Below are 22,347 nucleotides of genomic sequence, written 5' to 3' on the forward strand. Positions count from 1 at the left end.
TCAGCGGCTTTTCAAAAGATAATCCAGTTCGTAATAAATAAGTTTGACGTCATTATCTAGAATACGTTTCGCATTAACATTAGTTTTAGTGCAGCAATGTAGTTTTGTTCTTGCAGGCTTGAAGTATCCAGTCAACAGGGGGTAGCAGCCTTCATTCTGACCCGGCTGTGAGCTTGCATCCGGGAGATAGTAGGTTCGAATCCCACTATCGGCAGCCCTGAAAATGGTTTTCCGTGGTTTCCCATTTCACACCAGGCAAATGCTGGGGCTGTACCTTAATTAAGGCCACGGCCGCTTCCTTCCAACTCCTAGGCCTTTCCTATCCCATCGTCGTCATAAGACCTATCTGTGTCGGTGTGACGTAAAGCCCCTAGCAAGAAAAAAAGCATGTGTTTCATCATCTTCATATTCCTTTTGTCATGAAGGGGAAGTTGAAGTTATGCCAACTTTTTGTATTGTATGTGGAATACAGTCCAATCTTCACTAACTCCTCTCTTATAGGGGGACAGAAGAATACTGCCACAGGGATGCTGTTCAGCAAGTGGGACTAAGGGGTCACTCAACAGGTTGATCCACCAGTGTGACTCTGTTTTTGCTTGCCTTACAAATACATTTATTTATTTTTTCTCCCTATGAGTTTAGTTTAGACTGCCAGCTCCACGATGTATTGGTAGTGTGCCTGCCCCTTACCCCAGCCAGGTAAGGGATTTTTACCTGGATCTGAGGGCTGATTCTAAGTCCACTCAGCCTACGTGATTACAATTGAGGAACTATCTGACGGTGAGATGGTAGAAAGCCAAGAATAACAGCCGAGAGGACTCGTCGTGCTTATCACACGACAACTCATAATCTGCAGGCCCTCGGGCTGAGCAGCAGTCGCTAGGTAGGCCATGGCCCTTCGAGGCTCTTGCACCATAGGGTTTGGTTTATTTCCTTTCGTTGATATTTTATGTGTTCACTGCTTCTCCCAATAGTGCATATTTATATTATTCCTATCCTAGGTGTGCTTGTTTCTGCATTTTTATTTAAGTCTTAATGATTCTGAAGTGTTTGAATCTTAAGATAGGGATGAAATGAAATGTCATATAGCTTTTAGTGCCGGGATTATCCCAGGACGTGTTCGGCTCGCCAGGTGCAGGTCTTTCCATTTGACACCCGTAGGCGACCTGCGCGTTGTGATGAGGATGAAAAAATGATGATAACACCACATACACCCAGCCCCTGTGCCATAGAAATCAACCAATTAAGGTTAAAATCCTAGACCCGGCCGGGAATTGAACCCGGGACCCTCTGAACTGAAAGCCAGTACGCTGACCGTTCAGCCAACGAGTAAGATAGTGATAGTAGCTTTATTACTAAAAGTGACTGCGATTGTGAGTACTCCTGAAGATGCCCCTACAGTCACAGCCGCTCACAGTGAGGAAGATGATTTGAGATGAATGAAAATGATCAAGTGTCATACTTCAAAACACAAATCACACTGATATCAAATTATTAAACCGGGCGAGTTGGCCGTGCGGTTAGGGGTGCGCAGCTGTGAGCTTGCATCTGGGAGATAGTGGGTTCGAAACCCACTGTCAGCAGCCCTGAAGATCATAGGATATAAATTTCATGCTTTTGATCCGTATTGAATTGTGATCACAATAATAATTATTAAATTCATAATGTTCCACCTTTTCAATACTATAACATTCAGTATTATTTAATTACATTTCTAAACTTGGGACTAGTTTCAGCCTTGGCTGGCCATCTTCAGCTTTAATGTAATACATCTAATAACTAAACAAATGTAAAAACACACAAGTGACATGATTCAATGTTAATTAATGTTAGTTGTGTGTTTGTACATTAGTTTTCATGTCATTGTGTGTTTTTTACATTTCTTTAGTTATTAGATGTATTACATTAAGGCTGAACATGGCCAGCCAAAGCAGAAACTAGTCCCTAGTTTAGTATTGTAATTCAATAATATTGCATAATATAGTATTGAAAATGGTGGGCCATACGACATTAATTTAATAATTATTATTGAGCCCTGAAGATGGTTTTCCTTGTCCCGTTTTCACACGAGGCAAATGCTGGGACTGTACATTACCTAAGGCCACGGCCGCTTCCTTCCCACTCCTTGCCCTTTGCTATCCCATCGTCGCCATAAGACCTATCTTTGTCGATGCAATGTAAAGCAAGTTCCAAAAAAAAGAAAAACCCTCAAATTATTCAGATGTAAATGTTCTTTCTTTCAGGTTTAACAGTCAAGGCGTTGAATACAATAATGTGGTGGGGGGAAAAACAAAACAAAAAAAACATTGCAGGCTGCTTTCAACAAGCTGAACATTTGGGCAGAGGACAATAAATTCAGAATTAATCGACAGAAGACGGTACAGATGATCTTCCGCAAGGGAGGCAGAACAGCATTAACAGAGAAAATTTACTATGAAAATGGAGGAGAAACTATGCCAATCGTAAACAACTTTAAATATTTGGGCATTACATTACAGACATCAGGAACTATTTATACCAGACACATCAAGGATAGAGTGGCTGTGGCCGTAGTAGCATCTTGATCTTGCGTAAACTTTCAGTTGAAGTCGCTATGAAATTGTTCCATGCAAAAATATTCCCGATAATGGGGTACGGACTAGAATTGATATGGGAACATCTTACTAAGAGAAATATTAGAGACATTGAAAGTGTAAAAGCAATATACATGAAAAAGGTATTATGTTTGTCCTAATTCACTCCTTCAAGACTATGTTACGAGTTGACAAGAGAACTCTTCTATACAGAATAACTACGTCACAAACTAATATTGCCATCTACAGATGCATTCAACTAGTTACAAACAGAGCTGCGAACCAAGAAGGGAGATATATGGAAAACATTTTACACCACAGAGGCTATGACCAGTACGGATTGGGTGAAGGCAAACTATGAACTCAGGCACATAATGACTAGATTAGCAAGACACGGTTTTCATCACCGCGTGTGTGCTAACAAAACTCTTCACACCCCGAGAAAGGAATGTATATGTGTACTGTGTGAGAAGATTTGCAACTTATATCATGTTGTGATGTGGACTAAAAGACAGATGGGACTAACCAAATTCTGTTTAATGTAAATAGTCACGTAAACATATTTTAATGGCCATTGGCTGCAGTAAAATCTTTATTATATTTCTATAATTTAAATACAGTTTTTTTTAAACTTCTCTCTCAAAATTTATTATTATTTTTTATCCTTTAACTATTCTCCACTCTAGCAGGTTGGGTGTGCAAATGAACAAACCTCCAGTTGTTGAAAGCAATCCTTTCTCCTCTTCTGCCGACTTGCTATAACTAACACAGTAAAATGTGATCATCTACTTCATCTGCAAGATTGTGGTCTCTGAAGGTCTCTTTTGCCAAAGCTGCTGTTAAGGACTTTTTATATATTTTTTTACCTGTGTCACATATAAAAATATGCCTAATGAGACTGTCTATCGAGAGATTGACCCAATCACCAGCACATTGATGAAGAAAAGAATCTCGTATTTCTTTCACATCTTGTGACTGTCAGGAAATAGTCTTTTATGACAGCTAGTGATAAGGAATCTTAGAAAGAAGATAGGTGGCAGTGGATCCAGGAAATTCAGGAAGATGTCAGAGCAGTCGGACTCAAGATAGCAGATGCAAAGAAGAAAAATAAAAGTAACATCCTTCTTATGACACAAATTTTCAGCAGAAATGACACATAGCAATTAATTGCACACAAATTGAAAAGAATACAATTGCAGTGAATGAAATAGTACTGGGCAGATCACAAGAACCAAACGGTACAACCTACAGAGAGAAAGTGAATCTGGAACTCAAGTGGCCCAATGTGGCCAGTAAAGTTAATAATATGCCAGAAGTATGTTTTCTCCAGAATGCTTATACGGTAGAACCTTGATTATACGTTCCCAGAAACTACGTTCTCCCATATTATTCGTTCAAATTACGTGGTCCCGTGAGCATCTTAATTAAATCACGTAAAAATCTCGCATTATCTGTTCCTCGAAGAAACGATTTCCAAGATCAACCGACCAGAAATTTCAGTCCCATTAACGCCAAATCCTCAATCACGCGTTTTTTAAGAAACTGTACCTTACGAAATGACGGCTATGGCATACTTACGGATCTTGGTGTTGACGTCCCGTTATTGTGGTAATTTGAAGTAGTACTGTACTGGAAAAGCGATCAGCGGTGAACTTGCATAAGGGATCATCTTAGCATCGCATTCAGGTAGTATTGTTTAGAGAATCCTCGGAAATCATAAAGCAGAGAGTGCCCACGACAATTGGAAGGATACAGAGGGCATTTTGACAGCTCTATTTGAAGACGGAACAAGTTTCGTCAAATGTTCATACTTGCAAAATGTCTACATTATGTCCAGGGTTAGATGTTTGTTTATTTACTTTTTTCGAATGTGTCACCGAACAGGTTTTCAGCATTTCCCTCAGGGCACTGTATAGACACTGGGCTTTCAGGCAGGAATCGAAACTGCTCGTTCTTAAATAACAAAAATTTAGTTTTTTAATATTATCATATGCGATTATGTTATCGAGACCAGAACAGACGTTGCACCTTGCATGCATAAAGCCATGGGAGGTTTTGGGTAGCCTATTACTGTTTTCGTCCTAATGTAAGACTGGGAATTTCATGATTTTGTGTTACAATGTTATAAAAGCCGCAGTCGTTTTATTTGCGCACATTACATTTAAAAACTTTATATCATTTCGCACTCGTACCGACTTGTACAGCAAGCGTGCTTTTCAGCTGAGCTCAAGGTCGCGAATAATCGTAATTTTGGAAGTGTTAATGATATTTTTTCTCTTTCCAATTTGATTGTGATTAGTGATGGGCAGAACTAAATATAATACATTCGAGAACTTGAGGATTGATACTTTCGAAATCATAATCTCGAGTTCAACATAACCTTCAAAAGTCGATGTAGGCCAAATTTACGTGGTACAAGATTTCCATAAACTGACTGGAACAGTAAACCGGTGACCAAATTACAATGGCAGATAAAAAAACAAAAAGGATTTTGCCATCATGTTGGACGCTTTTGTATCTAATGTGTTTTATTTTTATTAGATTAGAGAATGAAAAACTACTTGTGGTGAATTGTTGTTTGGCTTGGTGTTACGATTATTAGATTTTTCGAAGAGTTTGGTTGATCAAAGTTGCTGAACTGAAAGAAGTTGTTAAAGGAATATGACGAAGTTTTCAGAGGAAATTGATGAAGTTTCCCCAGTAAAACTGAATGTAAAGCTTCAAGATTTTTAAGTCGTGTACCAGTAATTAACGTTTGAAGACAGCCACGCGGTCTAACTTGCCTGCCTCTCGCCTGGACGGCCTGGGTTCTATTACTGGCCAGGTCAGGCATTTTTACCTGGATATGAGGGCTGGTTCCAGGTTCGGTCATTCTACGATTACCGTTAATTGTGGAGCTATTTAATGGTGAGATGGCGACCCCGGTCTAGAGAGCCAGGAATAATGGCCGAGAGGATTCGTCACACTGACCATGCGTTACCTCGTAATCTGCAGGCCTTTGGACCGAGGGCGGTCGCTTGGTAGGCAAAAGGCCCAGTGGGGTTGTAGTTTGGTTTGGTTTAGGGGCGTTTGTAAGATTATAAGTATACATACACTGAAGAAAATGGAAATTGCAACACCCAGAAGGAGTGGTGCTATATTGCTGCAATTGAACATGCAGGATGAGTGTTCGGTTGTGATTCGATGATTACACTTCCAGGTCCCTCTGACCGCAAGTTTGGACAACAATCAATACAGGATGTGCCCACCATGAGCTGCAATACATTGATGAATTTGTCGAGGCGTGGAGTCAATAAGGCCCTGGATCGCTTCCTGAGGAATTGTGGCCCATGCTTGCTGCACTGCATGGGTCAGTTGTTCCAGAGTTGTGGGTGGCTGAGGACGGTTGGCCAGTTGTCGACCCATCATGTCCCACACGTGCTCAATAGGACTGAGGTCCGGGGATCTGGCGGGCCATTCTAAGGTTGTGATGTCGTGGAGAGCTTCTCTGGAGATGGGTGCAGTGTGAACCCGGGCATTGTCCTGCTGAAACATCCCATTAGCAATGTTCGCCATCATAGGGACAACCACTGGATTAAGTACTCTATCAACGTATTGTCAAGCAGTCATAGTGCCCTCAACAAGCACTAATTGTGATTTCACATTAAAGCCAATAGCTCCCCAGACCATAATGCTTGGTGTTGGCCCTGTGTGCCTCTCGACAGTATGATCTGGGCGGCCCCTCTCCCCGGTACGTCAGCGCACACGATTCCGGCGATCACTGCGGGCAAGACAGAAGCACGATTCATCACTAAAGACGACCCTGTGCCATTCGTCAACCCACGTCGATCTCTCTCGACACCAGGCCAGCCTTACACGTCGCTGTTGTGGGGTCAATGGAACACCTTCTGTAGGGACACGGGCTCGTAAGCCAGCTGCAAGCAGGTGATTGCCAACTGTTTGTTGTGTAACGTGGGGTGCCACAGCAACTCGAATTTGCGCTGCTGTTGCATGGGGTTCCATCCAGGCCATCCGAATGATGCGGCGATCCTCTCTCACAGTTGTCTGTCGCACTGGGCCTGTGCCAGGTCTACGAGTGTGGGCACCTTCATTTGACCACTGCTGCCATACACGTTGTACCGTAGATGCCTATCGGCCAACACGTGCAGCGACAGTCCTTAGCGATAATCCAGCCTCACGAACCCAATTATCCGAGCCCTCTCAAACGGCGACAGTTTTTGATAGTGTGCTCTTCTCTGTCGTCGTGGCTTATTTGAGAGGGAACACTTCACTGCACGGACTGCAAGTCAACTACGCTACACCAGAGTCCGTATACTGAAGTTGATTCCTCCGCGACCAATCACGTGGGGAGACCTGTAGCAACAATCCAATAGGTCTGAAACTTTGGTCGTTTACATACATACATGGCATCGTTCCGTATCTTGAAAATCAACACAAACAACCAATGCCTTTTCTTAAGTGTATTTCATTTTTATGATGTTTAACCAAATTGTTGATGGTTCATTTGTTTCCGGATTATCTGTTTTCCCATGTTGTACTATTTTTTTCCCCGTGGTCCCACCAAAAACGGAGAATCAAGGTTCCAATGTAGTTTTATATAATACAGTTATTCAAGGGGGAAGGGAAAATGACGATGGATGCGGTAAAATGATAAATGCGGGTGATGTAGAAAATAGGGGGAAAGCAAAAATAATAATATAATACGGGTAGTGTATTTGGACATTTTTCTCATGTAAATATAATAATAACAATAATAATAATGGTGTGTGGCATCCGGAGCCAGGTGCAGGTCTTTCAAGTTGTCGTGCAATAGCCGATCTACGTGCTTATGAAAAAACGCTGCCCTCCCTAAGATTAATCCTAATGCGTAAGTAGGCAAACACACACAGAGCCGCTGAACCGTTAGAATTAACCAAGGAAAGTGAAAATCCCTGACCTGATCGAGACTCCTTGAACCGAAGGCCAACATGCTAATGATTTAGCCAAGGAGCCAGACATGCTCATACTATACATACCGGTATCAAAATATTGTAACCATGATATACATGATGAAAATAAATAGCGTGACTTTTACGCCGTTTCTTTCACTTTTCTGTATGTCTGTTAATAATTAAAAACCTTTAAGGTCAGTTATCTTATTGCAAATTAATATTATATATGGATATTACGGCGTTAACCTGTATTTTGGTAAAAATTCTGTAGGTAGAGCCTTCGCGAACGATAGGTTAGAGATCCCATACGACACGGCTCATGCGATGTCACAGAGTTTAAAAATTCAACACAGAGCATCTTGGACAATGTCACAGCGGGCTACGCGAGGCTGCCAATTTATGAACTAGTTTCAAGACCAGGCTAGTGAAAAGATTATTCATCTGGCTTGGGTAGGTCCAGTTTGTAACAAAGCAATTGGGCAGGGGGTAACAGAGCGGTCCACTGGCCTCTAGCATCCCACACACTCCACAAGGTATACTGTGATTAATAACCCTGTGACTAATTAAAACATACCCGACACGCTGTGACTATTTTAAACTGCGTGATTTTCTCATTTTCAACGAAGGTGGCAGCCCTAGCCAGCCAATAGCAACACCGAAAATGGTGGCAAGTTTGGGTTTTACAGTGCCTCCGTTTTAATTCTTGAAAATACAAATACTTCTAGGGGTCGGTTAGGGGGTCGAGAAGAAGCGTTGGCGCCAGCAGACTTGTAGCGAGGTTGCACTGAATAACCTGCGCAAAACACTCCAGCCTGCGAAGTCCTTGCTCAAGACTAGCAACTCGGAATCGCTCTTACATTCTCGCATAACAGGTTGCCACTATTATATGTTAGAGTATTGAGCTGTCTCCTTAAATTCAAAAATCTTTTGCGTATATTTTTCTTACGTACGATCAATTCGTGCCAGAAAGTTGTGGCTGAGGATAAATATTTTTTGGCGATCGTTGTGATAAAACTATAGTTTAAGGAACGATGCATTGAGGTTCTACTGTAGTAAGATTTTTCATTTGAATATGTGTTGAATTGTTTACTTGTTGATAGTCTGAGCTCATTCGAGCAACAAGGTGACCAGTAGTGAATTATGTTTTAGGCTAATGGGTTCTTGGGAGCCAAGGGACCGGCTGGAGGCATTCCTGCAGCTTATACAGAGTTAGCAGCTAAGTTCTTAAAGCAACTTCAGGCAGAAGATCACTCCTGTCGAGTGCAGATGTTCGAGTACCAGAAACCTGGCTGGACTTACCACGCCAAGGGTTTGTGGTACACGTTACCAGGAAAGAAGCTGCCTTCGCTTTCATTGGTTGGTTCTCCCAATTTTGGTGAGTAGATGCAAGTGCTAGTCTAAACAGTACATCATCATCAGTTCCCCTTTTTCAGCACCAACCAGACTGCTCACAACTGTGTTCCAATCCAGGTTGCTTCTTAGCCTCCGTATCCTCTTAACATGTCCAAACCATCTCACATTATTTCCCTCCATGCTGTTGGACATCTTTTCCACTCCGATTTTCTTGCCGACGTCATCATTTCTTATTCTGTCCTTTCTTGTATTTCCTATTGTACTACTTAAAAATTTCATCTCACTAGCTTGGATTTTACTCTCTTGTCTTTTTGGCAGTATACACCTCCTAGTTCCTCACACTCTATCACCATGTCCAATCCTGCATCAGTTCTTGAAGGTCTTCTCCACTTGTACCAACATAATAAGAATGTAGTGTCTGTGCCATTTTGATTGTGTACACGTTATTTGTCGTTTGGTTAGGATTGCATAAACTCAAAAAGTTGCTCATCTAATTTTCATCAAACTTGAGATCAAGAATTTTATCTCCATCTGTTAAGTAGAAGCTGAGAAATAACACTTTGATACCGAGAGAGAAGCCACCCGGGTTTCTTGTATTTGTCAACTCACAAAGCCATTCAAACTAAACTCCACTGCAAGAAGAGATCTTTAAATTTAATATTTTATGGTAACTCTTCCGCCACACATGTTCTTATTTGACTTGGTGTACAATTTTGAGGCCGCAGTAGTACCATTCCATATTAAAGTGTAGGCCTTCTCACTGACTGCGTGGAATCCAAACTATCACATGTTGTTTTGAGACCTCAGGTCTAGTGGTATTACATGACCACACTCAGAAATTTTTCTACTCTCCTACCCTGTTCTTTCTGAAAATATTCACTTCTTTTTTAGCATGATTAATCCCTCTTATGTGTGGTCGCTAATGCAGATATTCGTCCTCCACGTTGCTTGGTCATGAACCATCTCCTTTCTTGAATACTGTCCACCTTCTGAGTCATCCTCGACTTGAAGCATTTCAACTCATCTAATTCTCTTCTTTTAATGTGGCCATACCATCTAATTTTCCGTGTGTGTGTGTGTGTGTGTGTGTGTGTGTGTGGTGCCGATATTTCGTGGCGACGTTGCCGACAAGCAATAACTTACAGCCTTACGTATTTTGAATGAGAACTCATTATTATTTACTTATTTATCGTATGATGTACACAGAAAGATTATATAAATAAGTATGCAAATAAGTACACAATGTATACAAACAGAAGCCTATAGTTCCAAATCAAGACCATTGATCCATTTTAAGGCCTCCTCAGTTGCGTTATGAATGTCCTCCAAAGGACCTTGAAATGCTCTCTGTGGACACTCGACAATTACATGGTAGATGGTCTGTGAGGTAGCTCCACAATCACACCCAGGAGACTTCTGCCAGCCCCATTTATAAAGAGTATAGCCGCATCTTCCTTGATTGACTCTAATCCTGTTTATAGTCCTCCATTGACGTCTGGGTAGATGGAATCCGGGAGGTTGAACATGAGGTAGGGTCACAAGATGTTGATTGGGAACAGAAGACTGTTGCCATTGATGTAACCAGGCGTTCGTGATGGAGAACCCAGATTCTTCCAGTGTAAGTGCAGCACGCCAGGATGGAGATCTAGACTTAAGTCGTGGAGGGGCAAATTGATTAATATCTTGATGAACGGGGAGGTTGGAGTCCTGGTTGATCTTCTTCCACAATTTTAGAAGAGCTTCAGACCTTCTTAAGCAAGGCGGTGGAATATTGCTGAGTGTAGGCAGCCAGGCCACGTTTGTAGAGCGAATGCAACCAGTTATAATGCGCATTGCTTGATTTAGTTGAGCATCTGTCTTCGCAGTATGAGCACTGTTCAGCCAAGTTGAAGCGCAGTATTCGGCAACTGAATAGCAAAGGGCTAGAGCAGTAGATCTCAACACTTGGTTGTTTGCGCCCCAAGAGGTGCCGGCTAATTTTTGAAGGATATTATTCCAACTTTTAATCTTGGCGGCTGTGTTGTTAATATGATGCTTATATGTTAGGGATCTGTCTAATGTGACTCCTAAATATTTTGGGAAGGGACAATGCTGTAAGGATTGATTTCTGATTGTTATTGAAGGCTTGTAGTTGGCAAATTTATTTCTGAGATGGAACACAGATACAACAGTCTTTTGGAGGTTTGGACGAAGACACCATTTTTGGAAATATGTGTCTAGCTTTTTTAGATCTGCTGTAAGTATTTGTTCAGCTTCTGGAAAGCTTGGTGTTTGACTAACCAGTAGTATATCATCTGCGTAAATAAATTTCCTGGACTTAGTTGCTGGTAAGTCAGCAGTATAGAGGTTGAAAAGTAAGGGTGCCAGAACAGATCCTTGTGGAAGTCCATCATTCAGTTTGTAAATTTTGCTTACTGCATCATCCGAGAAGATCTGAAAGTTTCTGTTGCTAATCATATTGCCAATGAGATTTGTAAGCATGACACAGGGGATGGCAGAGATAAGTTTTAGCAGAAGCCCTTCTCGCCAAACAGTATCATAGGCTGCTGATAAGTCTAAGAAGACAGCCATACTAATCTTCCGATTCTCAAATCCATTTTCAATATGAGAAGTCAAAGCAAAAATTTGGTCATCGCAATTTCTTCCAGGTCTGAAGCCAGCTTGTTCTGTGGGAAGGAGATTATTGATGGTTTCTGAAATCCTATTGTATATTAGTCTTTCCAGGAGCTTTAGAGTAACACTTAGCAGTGCAATGGGTCTGTAGCTTTCCACTCTCAGAGGGTCCTTGTTGGGTTTCAAGATCGATATTACTTTGGTCTTCTTGAATAATCAAGGAAGGTTACCTGTCTCCAAAATATTGGAGAAGAATTTGGTGAGCCAAGAGATTGTTGCAGGTCCAAGATGTTGTAGGAATTCTGGGTAGATGCCGTCTATACCGGCTGCTTTCCCGGATTTTATGTTCTTTATGCCTTCTAGGGTTTCCTCTCTTGAGAAAGGGCAAGAGAATTGGGATGATTGTTGTTTTGCTAATTGCTTTTTATGTTTCAGTGCTGACCGGATTTCCCTTACAACTTGTTTATCTCTATTGATCTTTGAGATAGAGATCATGTGTTTGGCTAGATCATTTATGTTAACACTCAGCTTCTGTCCACCAGCTGGCTTTGATGAGTCAAGCTTTCTAATGAGAGACCAGGCCTTTCTACTTGAGTGGGTAAAATCAAGAGATGACACAGTGTCGATCCAGATTTGTTTTCTATTGTCATTCAGTGATTGAATAAGTTTTGTGGCTGTTTCATTGTTGCCATTTTCCTCAAATACTTTAAGAAGGCTCTCGCTCTCTGCAGTCCATCCAGGAATATATTCTTTACGGCATCCTCTTGGAATGCAGCGCCGAGCAGCACCTTTTATAACTCCAACAAATCTGTCATAATTATTAAAGGTTGGCTTAATCCATCTTATATTTGCATCAGTTTGTTCTGTAAATTTTTTCCAATTAGCTTTTTTAAAGTTCCATCTAGGTTTCGGATAAGATCGAATGACAGGAATATACATGCCAATTCGGAGTATGACAGGCCGGTGTTGACTATGAGGGAAATTGTTGAGAACTGAGCGAAGTATCTGGTTTGGAGAGTTTTGGGATTGGGTTATGAAGGAAAGATCTGGAGTATATTCCTTACCCCATCGGGCAGAGAAGAAGGTCCCTTTTTCTTTAGCATCGTAGATTAGTTTAAGATTTTCCATATCCATCCAGTCAACAATTGCCTCCCCATTTAGATCACTTTGTTGATAGCCCCAACATGTGTGATGACTGTTGAAGTCTCCTATGATTACGGTTGGGTGTTGTAAGGATGGTAGGGGAGGAGTGGGCCACTTTGTGTTTGGTGGCTTATATACGTTCATTATTGTTAGATTATTAATTTTAATTGTGACAGTGAAAATGTCATCACTTGAGCTACAGTCGACTACTGCGTAGTTGGTAATATTGTTTCTCACATAGGTAGCTAAGCCATACATCTCGTGATTATTGTGAGCCACTAACTTGAAGCCTGGGATCTTGCCTCTTGTTCTTAGCTGCATTTCATTGGCTGTATGAGTTTCTTGTAGCGCAATGACATCAATCTGTTGATCTTTCAGAATTTTAGCTAGACATTCACATTTTGCTCTACTGATGCCTTCGATGTTAAGTTGGCATATTCGAATTGAAGGTCCGATTTTTCGGCTATAGACTTCCGGGTCCTGATAAGGACCGGTTTCTTTATTACTCTGTGCATTATGACCGAGAGGTCTTTTCAGACAGTTCGATCGCATCTCTTCGCCGTTGCTTTCTTAGCACCACCCGGGGGACACGTGTAGGGTAATTTAAGGTTTCACCTACGGACGTGAAGCAACGCTCGTCCCCCATGAGAACTCATAATATGTCACTTGTGAATAAATTGTTTTATGTATACTGGTATTATTTATTTATATGTTGTGCAGCATCTCGTAAACATGACTGTATTGCTAAACTGCCCATATAACATATACATATTTAAATTGCGCATTCATATGCAATTTACATTGCAGTTCCATTTACTTTTTAAAGCAGCTTGATGAACAGAATTTGAACATATGACGATTAAGCAATGAAATTTTAAAATCAGATTTTTGCATTGAAAATAAAGGATGCAATGATTATGCGATGAAATACGGTATACAGTGAAACCTCGATTCTCCGTTTTCCGAGGGACCATGAAAATAAAACGTACAATACGGGAAAACGGAAAATCCGGGAATGAATGAAAACCATCAACAATTTGGTTAAACATCACAAAAATGAAATATGTATAATTATAATCTTACAAAAACTCCTAAACCAAACCAAACTACAGCCCCAGTGGGACTTTCTGCCAAGCGACCGCTGCTCAGCCCGAAGGCCTGCAGATTACGAGGTGCGCATGGTCAGTGCGACGAATCCTCGCGGCCAATATTCCTGCCTTTGTAGATTGGGGTCGCCATCTCACCATTAGATAGCTCCACAATTAAAGGTAATCACATAGGCTGAGTGGACCTGGAACCAGACTTACATCCAGGTAAAATTGCCTGACCTGGTTGCAATCGAACCCGGGCCCTCTGGATGAGAGGCGGGCATGTTAGACCGCGAAAGTGCATTAATTACCGGTACGCGAGTTCAAAATCTCGATACTTTATATTCAATTTTACAGGAGAATCTTCGTCATTTTCCCGTGAAAACGTCTTTCAGTTAGTAACTTTGATTACGCTAGCCAAACTCTTCGATAAATCTAACAACGCCAAGCCAAACGACAATCGACCAAAAGTAGTTTTTAATTCTCTCATCTAATAAAATAAAGCACATTAGATACAAAAGCACCCAAAATGATGGCGAAATCCGTTCATTTCTTAATCTTTCAATGTAATTTGGTCTCCGGTATACTGTTCATAGTCAGTTTCTGGAAATCTCGTACCGCGCAAATTAGGCCTACATCGACTTTTAAAGGTTATGTTGAACTCGAAAACAAGGTTTCGAATGTATGTATCGATTCTTAAAAGTTCTCGAATGCATTAAATTCAATTATGCGCGTCACAAATCCAATCAAATTGGAAAGATAAAAGAAATATCAAAACTTCAGAAATTACGGTTATTCGTGACCTTGAGGTCATCTGGAAAGTGCGCTCACTGCTCATGTCAGTACGAGTTTGAAATGATACCAACCATTTAAAATGTAACGTGCGCAAATAAAACGACTGCGGTTTTTGGTATTTTAACACGAAAACGTAAATTTTCCCAGTCTTACATTAGAACCTAAACAGTAATAGGCAATCCCAAGACCTCCCATGGCTTTCTTTTTTTAAAATGTAAGGTGCAACGTCCGTTTTGGTCTCGCTAACATAATTATGTACGATAATATAAAAAATACTGAATTTGTGTTAAGTAGGAGCAGTTTAGATTCCTGCCTGAAAGCCCAGTTACTCTGCAGTGCCCAGAGCAAAGTGCCGAAAACCTCTTATGATCGAAAAAATGTCAAAATATAAACATCTAACCGTGGACATAATATGGACGTTTTATAAGTGCGAACATTTGACGAAACTCGTTCTGTCTTCAAGCAGAGCTGTCGAAATGCGCCGTGTCTCCTTGCAATTGTTGTGGCCACTCTCTGCGTTATGATTTTCCGAGTTTCTCTAAACAATACCACCCGAATGCGATGCTAAGATGGTCCCTTATGCAAGTTCACCGCCGACTGCTTTTCCAGTACCGGTACAGTAGGCCCTACTTGCTTTAATTATCGCAGTGATCCATAAATATTCCATAGCTGTCCTTTCGTGAGATACAGTGTATTAAAAAACGATTGATAGAGGATTTAGCATTGATGGGACTGGAATTTCTGGACGGTTGATCCGGGAAATCGTTTCTTTGAGGAACGGATAATGCGGGACTTTTACAACGTGATTTAATTACGATGCTCGCGGGACCGCGTAATTTGAACGCATATTCCGGGAAAACGTATTTTCCGGGAACGGATAATCGAGGTTCCACTGTATTTCACTTAAGATTATAAACTAAGATTAAAAGCAAGCATGTGGAATCGAAACTCTAGTTTAGAAGTCTCACATGTGGTGATTAGAATTCGAAAAGTAAGGTACAATGTCTCGCCTACAATTTCCTCATTCAGTTCAGATGACAAGGTAGGCCCACTCAGATGGGCTCTTGTATTTCTGTTTATAATTTGGCTACTCTTGCAAGAATCTCTGATGTTCAAGGTTTTTTGAATGTGGCTGGCCTACCTTTGTGTTTGTTACTTCCCAGGGAGGTGAGAAGAATAAGAGAGTGGCTAACCAGTGGAGGGTGAGGAAGCCCATTCAGCACAACTTTGCGCTACTGAATGAGGGAAAATGCACTTAAAACTAACTGTATTTTCTTCCTATTCAAGCACAAGGCACCTCATTATAATATACTACACTGTACACAAAATTGTAACATATAAAACTGTACTTTAGATCAAACTAAAGCCGCTCACATACCACAAATTGACAAAAACAAACATTGCAATCACAGTCCAACTGTGAACGTTCCTGTCCTTTGAACTGCGTAACTTTAGTGAAATGTTGTCTAAGTTTTGTTCCCTGGATCTTCTCATTTTGCACTCTGAATAACCGTCTTAGTCGAACGCCTGAAATATTGGTGAGCTGAATAGTGCACTCATTTGTAATTAAACTTTTAAATAATACCAGTATGGTTGGTCCTTTATTGGACATTATGTTTCCAGATAACTCATTCCTGTTTGCCAGCGTTTTGTCTCGGTGTGTTAAGTTGGGCTCATCAGTTGGTAAATAGTGTTACAAGTAAAATATGTAATGCGAGTGGAATGTATTTTTTTTGAAGTCTTTGTTTGTAAAATACAATATGTGTTATTTTTATTGACCTAACCTGTACTGTATAATGTTGTAACATAGGCATTTGTAAATAGTAGAATTCTGTCTATAGTTCCTGGAAAGATCCAGAAAGTTACATAACTTTTGTACAGGGTGTGTTACTTTGTTGGTATGTGTTCTAGAAAATGTGTTCTGTCTATTCTGGAAAAATACGACTTTCGCGATCATGCGTATTCTAGAATGTTAGTCAAAGTTCGCGATCGAAAGTAAGGTTGTGATTGGTGAGTCTAGGTGGCGATAGGGAACTCGTGCACGCTGATTGGTTGCCTCCAAGGCCAGTAATTCCTATATATAGTGAGCGAGGCAGTGTTCGAATGAATTCTGTATCCTGAATTCTGTCGGTCTCGGTTTATCTGTCTGCGAGCAGCCTATCTGGTTGACGTCCCCCAGGTTCCGGGATGGCCCTCTCCTCGGGTAAGCATTCTTGAATTCCTTTCCTGCTAAAATTTCCGTAATGTTCCGATTTGCTTTTCATACGGTCTGCCCTAACCTCGCCTAGATTCACCAAATTAGTTACTTATGACGCCTTAGTTTTTCAGCCAGACTTACCTATTCATTTCCGAGGCATTCCCATTTCTTGTTTCACTAAAATATGTATATTGTAGTTTAACATTATTTCCCTTGGGGGTTGCCTTTGGTAGTTCTGTATCACTTCAGGTACGCTACATTTTGGATAACCTGTAAATTGCATTGTACTACTGCATTGGTAACTGGATGTACAATTGATTTGAAACTTGAATTTACACTGCTACGAATAACCTATGTATATCACTGAACTTATAGCTCATAACTTGGAATGTATTTGTAAAGTTATCTTGTAAATAATATTTTTAAAAACTAAGGATCACGGTGATTCATTTCGGAATCCGCTATCTAAGCCATGTCCATGCCTTTGGTACGTTCCCAGCCTTTTCATCTTCCCGGTTTGTTGTTCACTAGTTGGCCCTACTGATATTTCGTACATGTTTTGTTGGAGATCCGAGTAATGCCAGCTACTGTTTTTCCGAGTGTGTAGTGTTTTCTGATATTGTGTAGTTTGCTCTTACCTTCCCCCTTTTTAACTCTGGTTGTGCCGTGTTTGGTGTTACCACTGTAGTCTGAGGTAGCAAATAGCACACTCACCAAGACACATGGCTAGAGCATACCATGGAGGCCACTGTGTAGGCTACTTGGAGCCACTGGCAGTGCCAATGCACTATGAGAGATTTTGTCTCATTTTCAAAAATTGATGCCTTTCTGGCCATCAGATGATACAGATGTACCAACTGATGAGCCCAGTTTAGCACACTGGGCAAAACGCTGGCAACCAAGAATGAGTTAGCTGGAAAATTTATAATGTCCAATAATGGACCAACTATATTGGTACCGGGTGAGTTGGCTGTGCGGTTAGGAGCACGCAGCTGTGAGCCTGCATCCGGGAGACAGTGGGTTCGAACCTCACTGTCGGCAGCCCCGAAAATGGTTTTACATGATTTCCCATTTTTACACCAGGCAAATGCTGGGGCTGTACCTTAATTAAGGCCATGGCCGCTTCCTTCCCACTCCTAGCCCTTTTCTATCCTACCGTCGCCATAATACCTATCTGTGTCAGAGTGACGTAAAGCAAATTAAAAATAAAAACCTTATTGGTTTTATAAATTTACTCATTCAGGACAAAAATTTCAGGTTCCTTATGGGAATCAACATCTACAATAGAACCTCGATTATTTGTTCCCGGAAGCTACTTTTTCCCGTATTATTCGTTCAAATTATGTGGTCCCGCGAGCATCCTAATTAAATCACGTTGTAAAAATCACGCATATCTGTTCCTCAAAGAAATGATTTCCCGTATCAACCGTTCAGAAATTTCAGTCCCATCTACGCTAAATCCTCGATCACGCTTTTTTCAAGAAACTGTATCTCTCGAAAGGACGGCAGCGCATACTTGCGGATGTTGGTGTTAACGTGCAATCATTGCGGTAATTTAAGGAAGCGGAAAAGAGATCGGCGGTGAGCTTGCAATAGGAACCATCTTAGCATCGCATTTGGGTGGTATTGTTTAGAGAATCGAAATCACAAAGCAGAGAGTGTCCACAACAATTGAAAGGAGACAGAGTGCATTTCGATAGTTCTACTTGAATGTCATAGAAAGAAAGGGATCCACCTTATCAATACTAAATTTATTAATGTTTTTTGAAACAGGACCGGTTTCGACTTATCACAAGTCATCCTCAGCTGTCATTTACATACACATTAGAATACATGTTTTAACAGTTGTATCTTACAAATAAACATGTCATGTTTGATAGACATTAGGTAGTATGTCTAGAAGTGAAATTCTGCTTCTTACGTCTAAGTTTAGAGGATCAAGAATATTAAAAAGATATCTATCTTTAACACATTAAATGAATTACAACACATGATAAAATTTGTTGTTTACACCTGACCTTGAATATAGCATTAACGTTCAAGTTTTACTAGTAATAGTTCTTTAAAAAGACTTTCATATTGCATTGTTTTTAGTCGACTAAATATGCTTAAATGTAGCTGTATGTGCTTATACAGTATACTTTTTATTAGGCTTAAACTTTGTCAAAATGAGTAATGTGAATCCGAATTAGGCTTAAACTTTGTCAAAATGAGTAATGTGAATCCGAATTTGAAATTACAATAACAAAGTGAAACGCGTTTGAAATAACAGTAAGCTAGGTAATTGAAATCTGTGTTGAATGACTCCTTCAATTATATGCTATTTAAAATACATTTCATGCAAAGAAGACATTAGCACACTTCAATATATAAAAGTTGAAAGGTATAAGACAATCATGTAAGTTTTGTGAAATTCATGTGAAGTATTGTTCTTTCTTCATGTGTATGTGTCAAGTTCAAATGGGGTAGTATACTTTATATAAACTTTGTCAAAATAAATAATGTCAATCTGAATTTGAGATTGTGTGGACAAATGAAATGCCAGGTGTTTAAAACCTGTATTGAATGACCTCTTCAAATATATACTATGTAAAATACATTATATGCAACATAAGACAATGGTACATTTCAGTATGCAAGTTAAAAGGTAAGAGGCAGTCCTGCAAATTTGTAAATCTTCATATGAAGTACTGTTCTTCACGTGTACATGCCAAGTTCAAATGGGGCACTATTGGCCACTGTAAGATATTTGCTAAAGTCCAATCACTATAAACTTATATTGTCTTGTTAAATATACAGATTGAAGATGAATGTGCTGCTGGGGTTATGAAAGCTGTTGTTGTAGGTGGTTCTTTTTTGGTCTATGGTACTTGCTAACTATCTGTAAAAAGTAAATGAAATCCATTAGAAGCGTATTAGAATGTTAAAGTGTTAAACTTTTGTGTGTGTGTGTGTTGTTTTTGTAGAGATTACTTACTGTCGTGAGATGATTGGGAAGTGTATCGCTTGGCAGCTTGGCGTGTACTATATCGTGAACTTGTGGTATTGGTGTCTGTTGTCGTGAGGGGAATGGAGGGGTGGGGAAGGGGAGTTGCTAACTGTGTAGAGGTGGAGTTAGTCATGTCTTTCTCCTGCACTGTGGATTGCGTGTGGTGTTGTTTATTGACTGTTCTCAGATAATAGTTTTTTATAAAAGGGATGATTTTATTAAATAAAATATTGGTTTTATCTGTTATTTCATTAATGTTATAATTAGGGTTCGCATTTTGGTCTACTGTTATATACAGTTCTTCAGTAATATTGAGTAAGGGTCCTTTGGGGTTTGTGCTTAATATTATCATATCATTATCTATATCAGTAAAGTTATGTTTGTAATCGGCCATGTGTTGTCCTATTGCTGAAAAATGGTTGTGTTTTATGGCATTGACATGTTCGTTGTATCTAATAGTAAAGTTTCTGCCTGTACGTCCTACGTAGCTTGTTAAGCAGTTTTTGCAGCGGATACGGTAAACTCCAGAATGAAGGTATTTGTTGTTATTGTTGATAGTTTTTGTGTTATGTATGATGATGTTGCTGTTATGTGTAGTCCTGTAGGCTATTTCAAGGTTATGTTTTTTGAAAATGTTGGTTAACGAGTATATGTGCGTGTTATTAAATGTAAAGGTTGCGTAGTTTTTCTTAGGTTTGTCCATTTTTGATAATTTAGTTTTGGGTTTTGATTTGAACTTACGAATGATTGAATTGACTGTATCTTTCTTGTATCCATTTTTTCTTGCTATTTCTTGGATTAAATGTATCTCTTCATTAAAATCTGTTTTTGAAAGCAGTACGTCAAAGGTTCTATAAACCATACTGTAATATGCAGCATACACAAGTTTAACACTTTAACATTCTAATACACTTCTAATGGATCTCATTTACTTTTTACAGATAGTTAGCAAGTATCATAGACCGAAAAAGAACCACCTACAACAACAGCTTTCATAAACCCAACAGCACATTCATCTTCAATCTGTATATTTAACAAGACAATATAAGTTTATAGTGATTGGACTTTAGCAAATATCTTACAGTGGCCAATAGTGCCCCATTTGAACTTGGCATGTACACGTGAAGAACAGTACTTCATATGAAGATTTACAAATTTGCAGGACTGCCTCTTACCTTTTAACTTGCATATTGAAATGTACCATTGTCTTATGTTGCATATAATGTATTTTACACAGTATATATTTGAAGAGGTCATTCAATACAGGTTTTAATCACCTGGCATTTCATTTGTCCACGCAATCTCAAATTCAGATTGACATTATTTATTTTGACAAAGTTTATATAAAGTATACTACCCCATTTGAACTTGACACATACACATGAAGAAAGAACAATACTTCATATGAATTTCACAAAACTTACATGATTGTCTTATACCTTTCAACTTTTATATATTGAAGTGTGCTAATGTCTTCTTTGCATGAAATGTATTTTAAATAGCATATAATTGAAGGAGTCATTCAACACAGGTTTCAATTACCTAGCTTACTGTTATTTCAAACGCATTTCACTTTGTTATTGTAATTTCAAATTCGGATTCACATTACTCATTTTGACAAAGTTTAAGCCTAATAAAAAGTATACTGTATAAGCACATGCAGCTACATTTAAGCATATTTAGTTGACTAAAAACAATGCAATATGAAAGTCTTTTTAAAGAACTATTACTAGTAAAACTTGAACGTTAATGCTATATTCAAGGTCAGGTGTAAACAACAAATTTTATCATGTGTTGTAATTCCTTTAATGTGTTAAAGATAGATATCTTTTTAATATTCTTGATCCTCTAAACTTAGACGTAAGAAGCAGAATTTCACTTCTAGACATACTACCTAATGTCTATCAAACATGACATGTTTATTTGTAAGATACAACTGTTAAAACATGTATTCTAATGTGTATGTAAATGACAGCTGAGGATGACTTGTGATAAGTCGAAACCGGTCCTGTTTTAAAAAACATTAATAAATTTAGTATTCTTCTTTCTTGATTCGTGTCAGAAGTATCAACTTTATTTACAGATATTTAACAAAAACCAACAAGATATCTACATTACTACTATACAAATATACAAGTCTATTATACAATCACAGATAGAGCAACAATATTCGAGAGCTAGATGATGCTTGCCCAGTATTGGGCGACGTCAATAGCGTTGGGGGAGGCTGCAATGAAGTCTTTCATAGTGCACATTGAAGGACATAAAACACACTGACATAGATGTTGGATCGTCTGCTGCTCTCCGCAATCACAAAGTGATGAATCACTTGAGAAGCCCCACTTGAGAAGTATCTACCAGTCAATTTAGTATTGATAAGGTGGATCTCTTTCTTTCTATGACATACTATAGATATCAATACGGAACATCATGAAATTTATTAATCAAGCTCTACTTGAAGATGGAACGAGTTTCGTCAAATGTTCGTACTTGCAAAGCGTCTACATTATGTCCAGGGTTAGATGTTTACTTTTTTTTTTTTTTATCGAGTGTATCACCGAACAGGTTTTCGTCATTTCCCTCAGGGCACTGTAGTCACTGAGCTTTCAGGCAGGAATCTAAACAGCTCCTTAAGTAACACAAATTTAATATTTTAATATTATCT

At 39.5% G+C, this 22,347-nt stretch overlaps 1 protein-coding gene across 5 annotated transcripts in view; it reads left to right on the forward strand.

Annotated features, from left to right (window-relative positions):
* The window catches only part of PGS1 (Phosphatidylglycerophosphate synthase 1), a 158,015-nt gene that overhangs the window by 125,295 nt on the left and 10,373 nt on the right, over positions 1-22,347 (forward strand). For 4 of the 5 annotated variants that reach the window (XM_067149665.2, XM_067149666.2, XM_067149667.2 and 1 more), the window contains one exon: positions 8,654-8,879. The exons of the other annotated variant lie outside the window; for it this stretch is intronic. In XM_067149665.2, coding sequence (XP_067005766.2) covers positions 8,654-8,879 — 226 coding nt within the window. The remainder of the gene's footprint in view (positions 1-8,653; positions 8,880-22,347) is intronic. 5 annotated transcript variants of the gene reach the window in all.

This window comes from Anabrus simplex, chromosome 6 (assembly GCF_040414725.1).
Source record: "Anabrus simplex isolate iqAnaSimp1 chromosome 6, ASM4041472v1, whole genome shotgun sequence".
In the NCBI taxonomy this organism is placed as follows: Eukaryota; Metazoa; Arthropoda; class Insecta; order Orthoptera; family Tettigoniidae; genus Anabrus; species Anabrus simplex.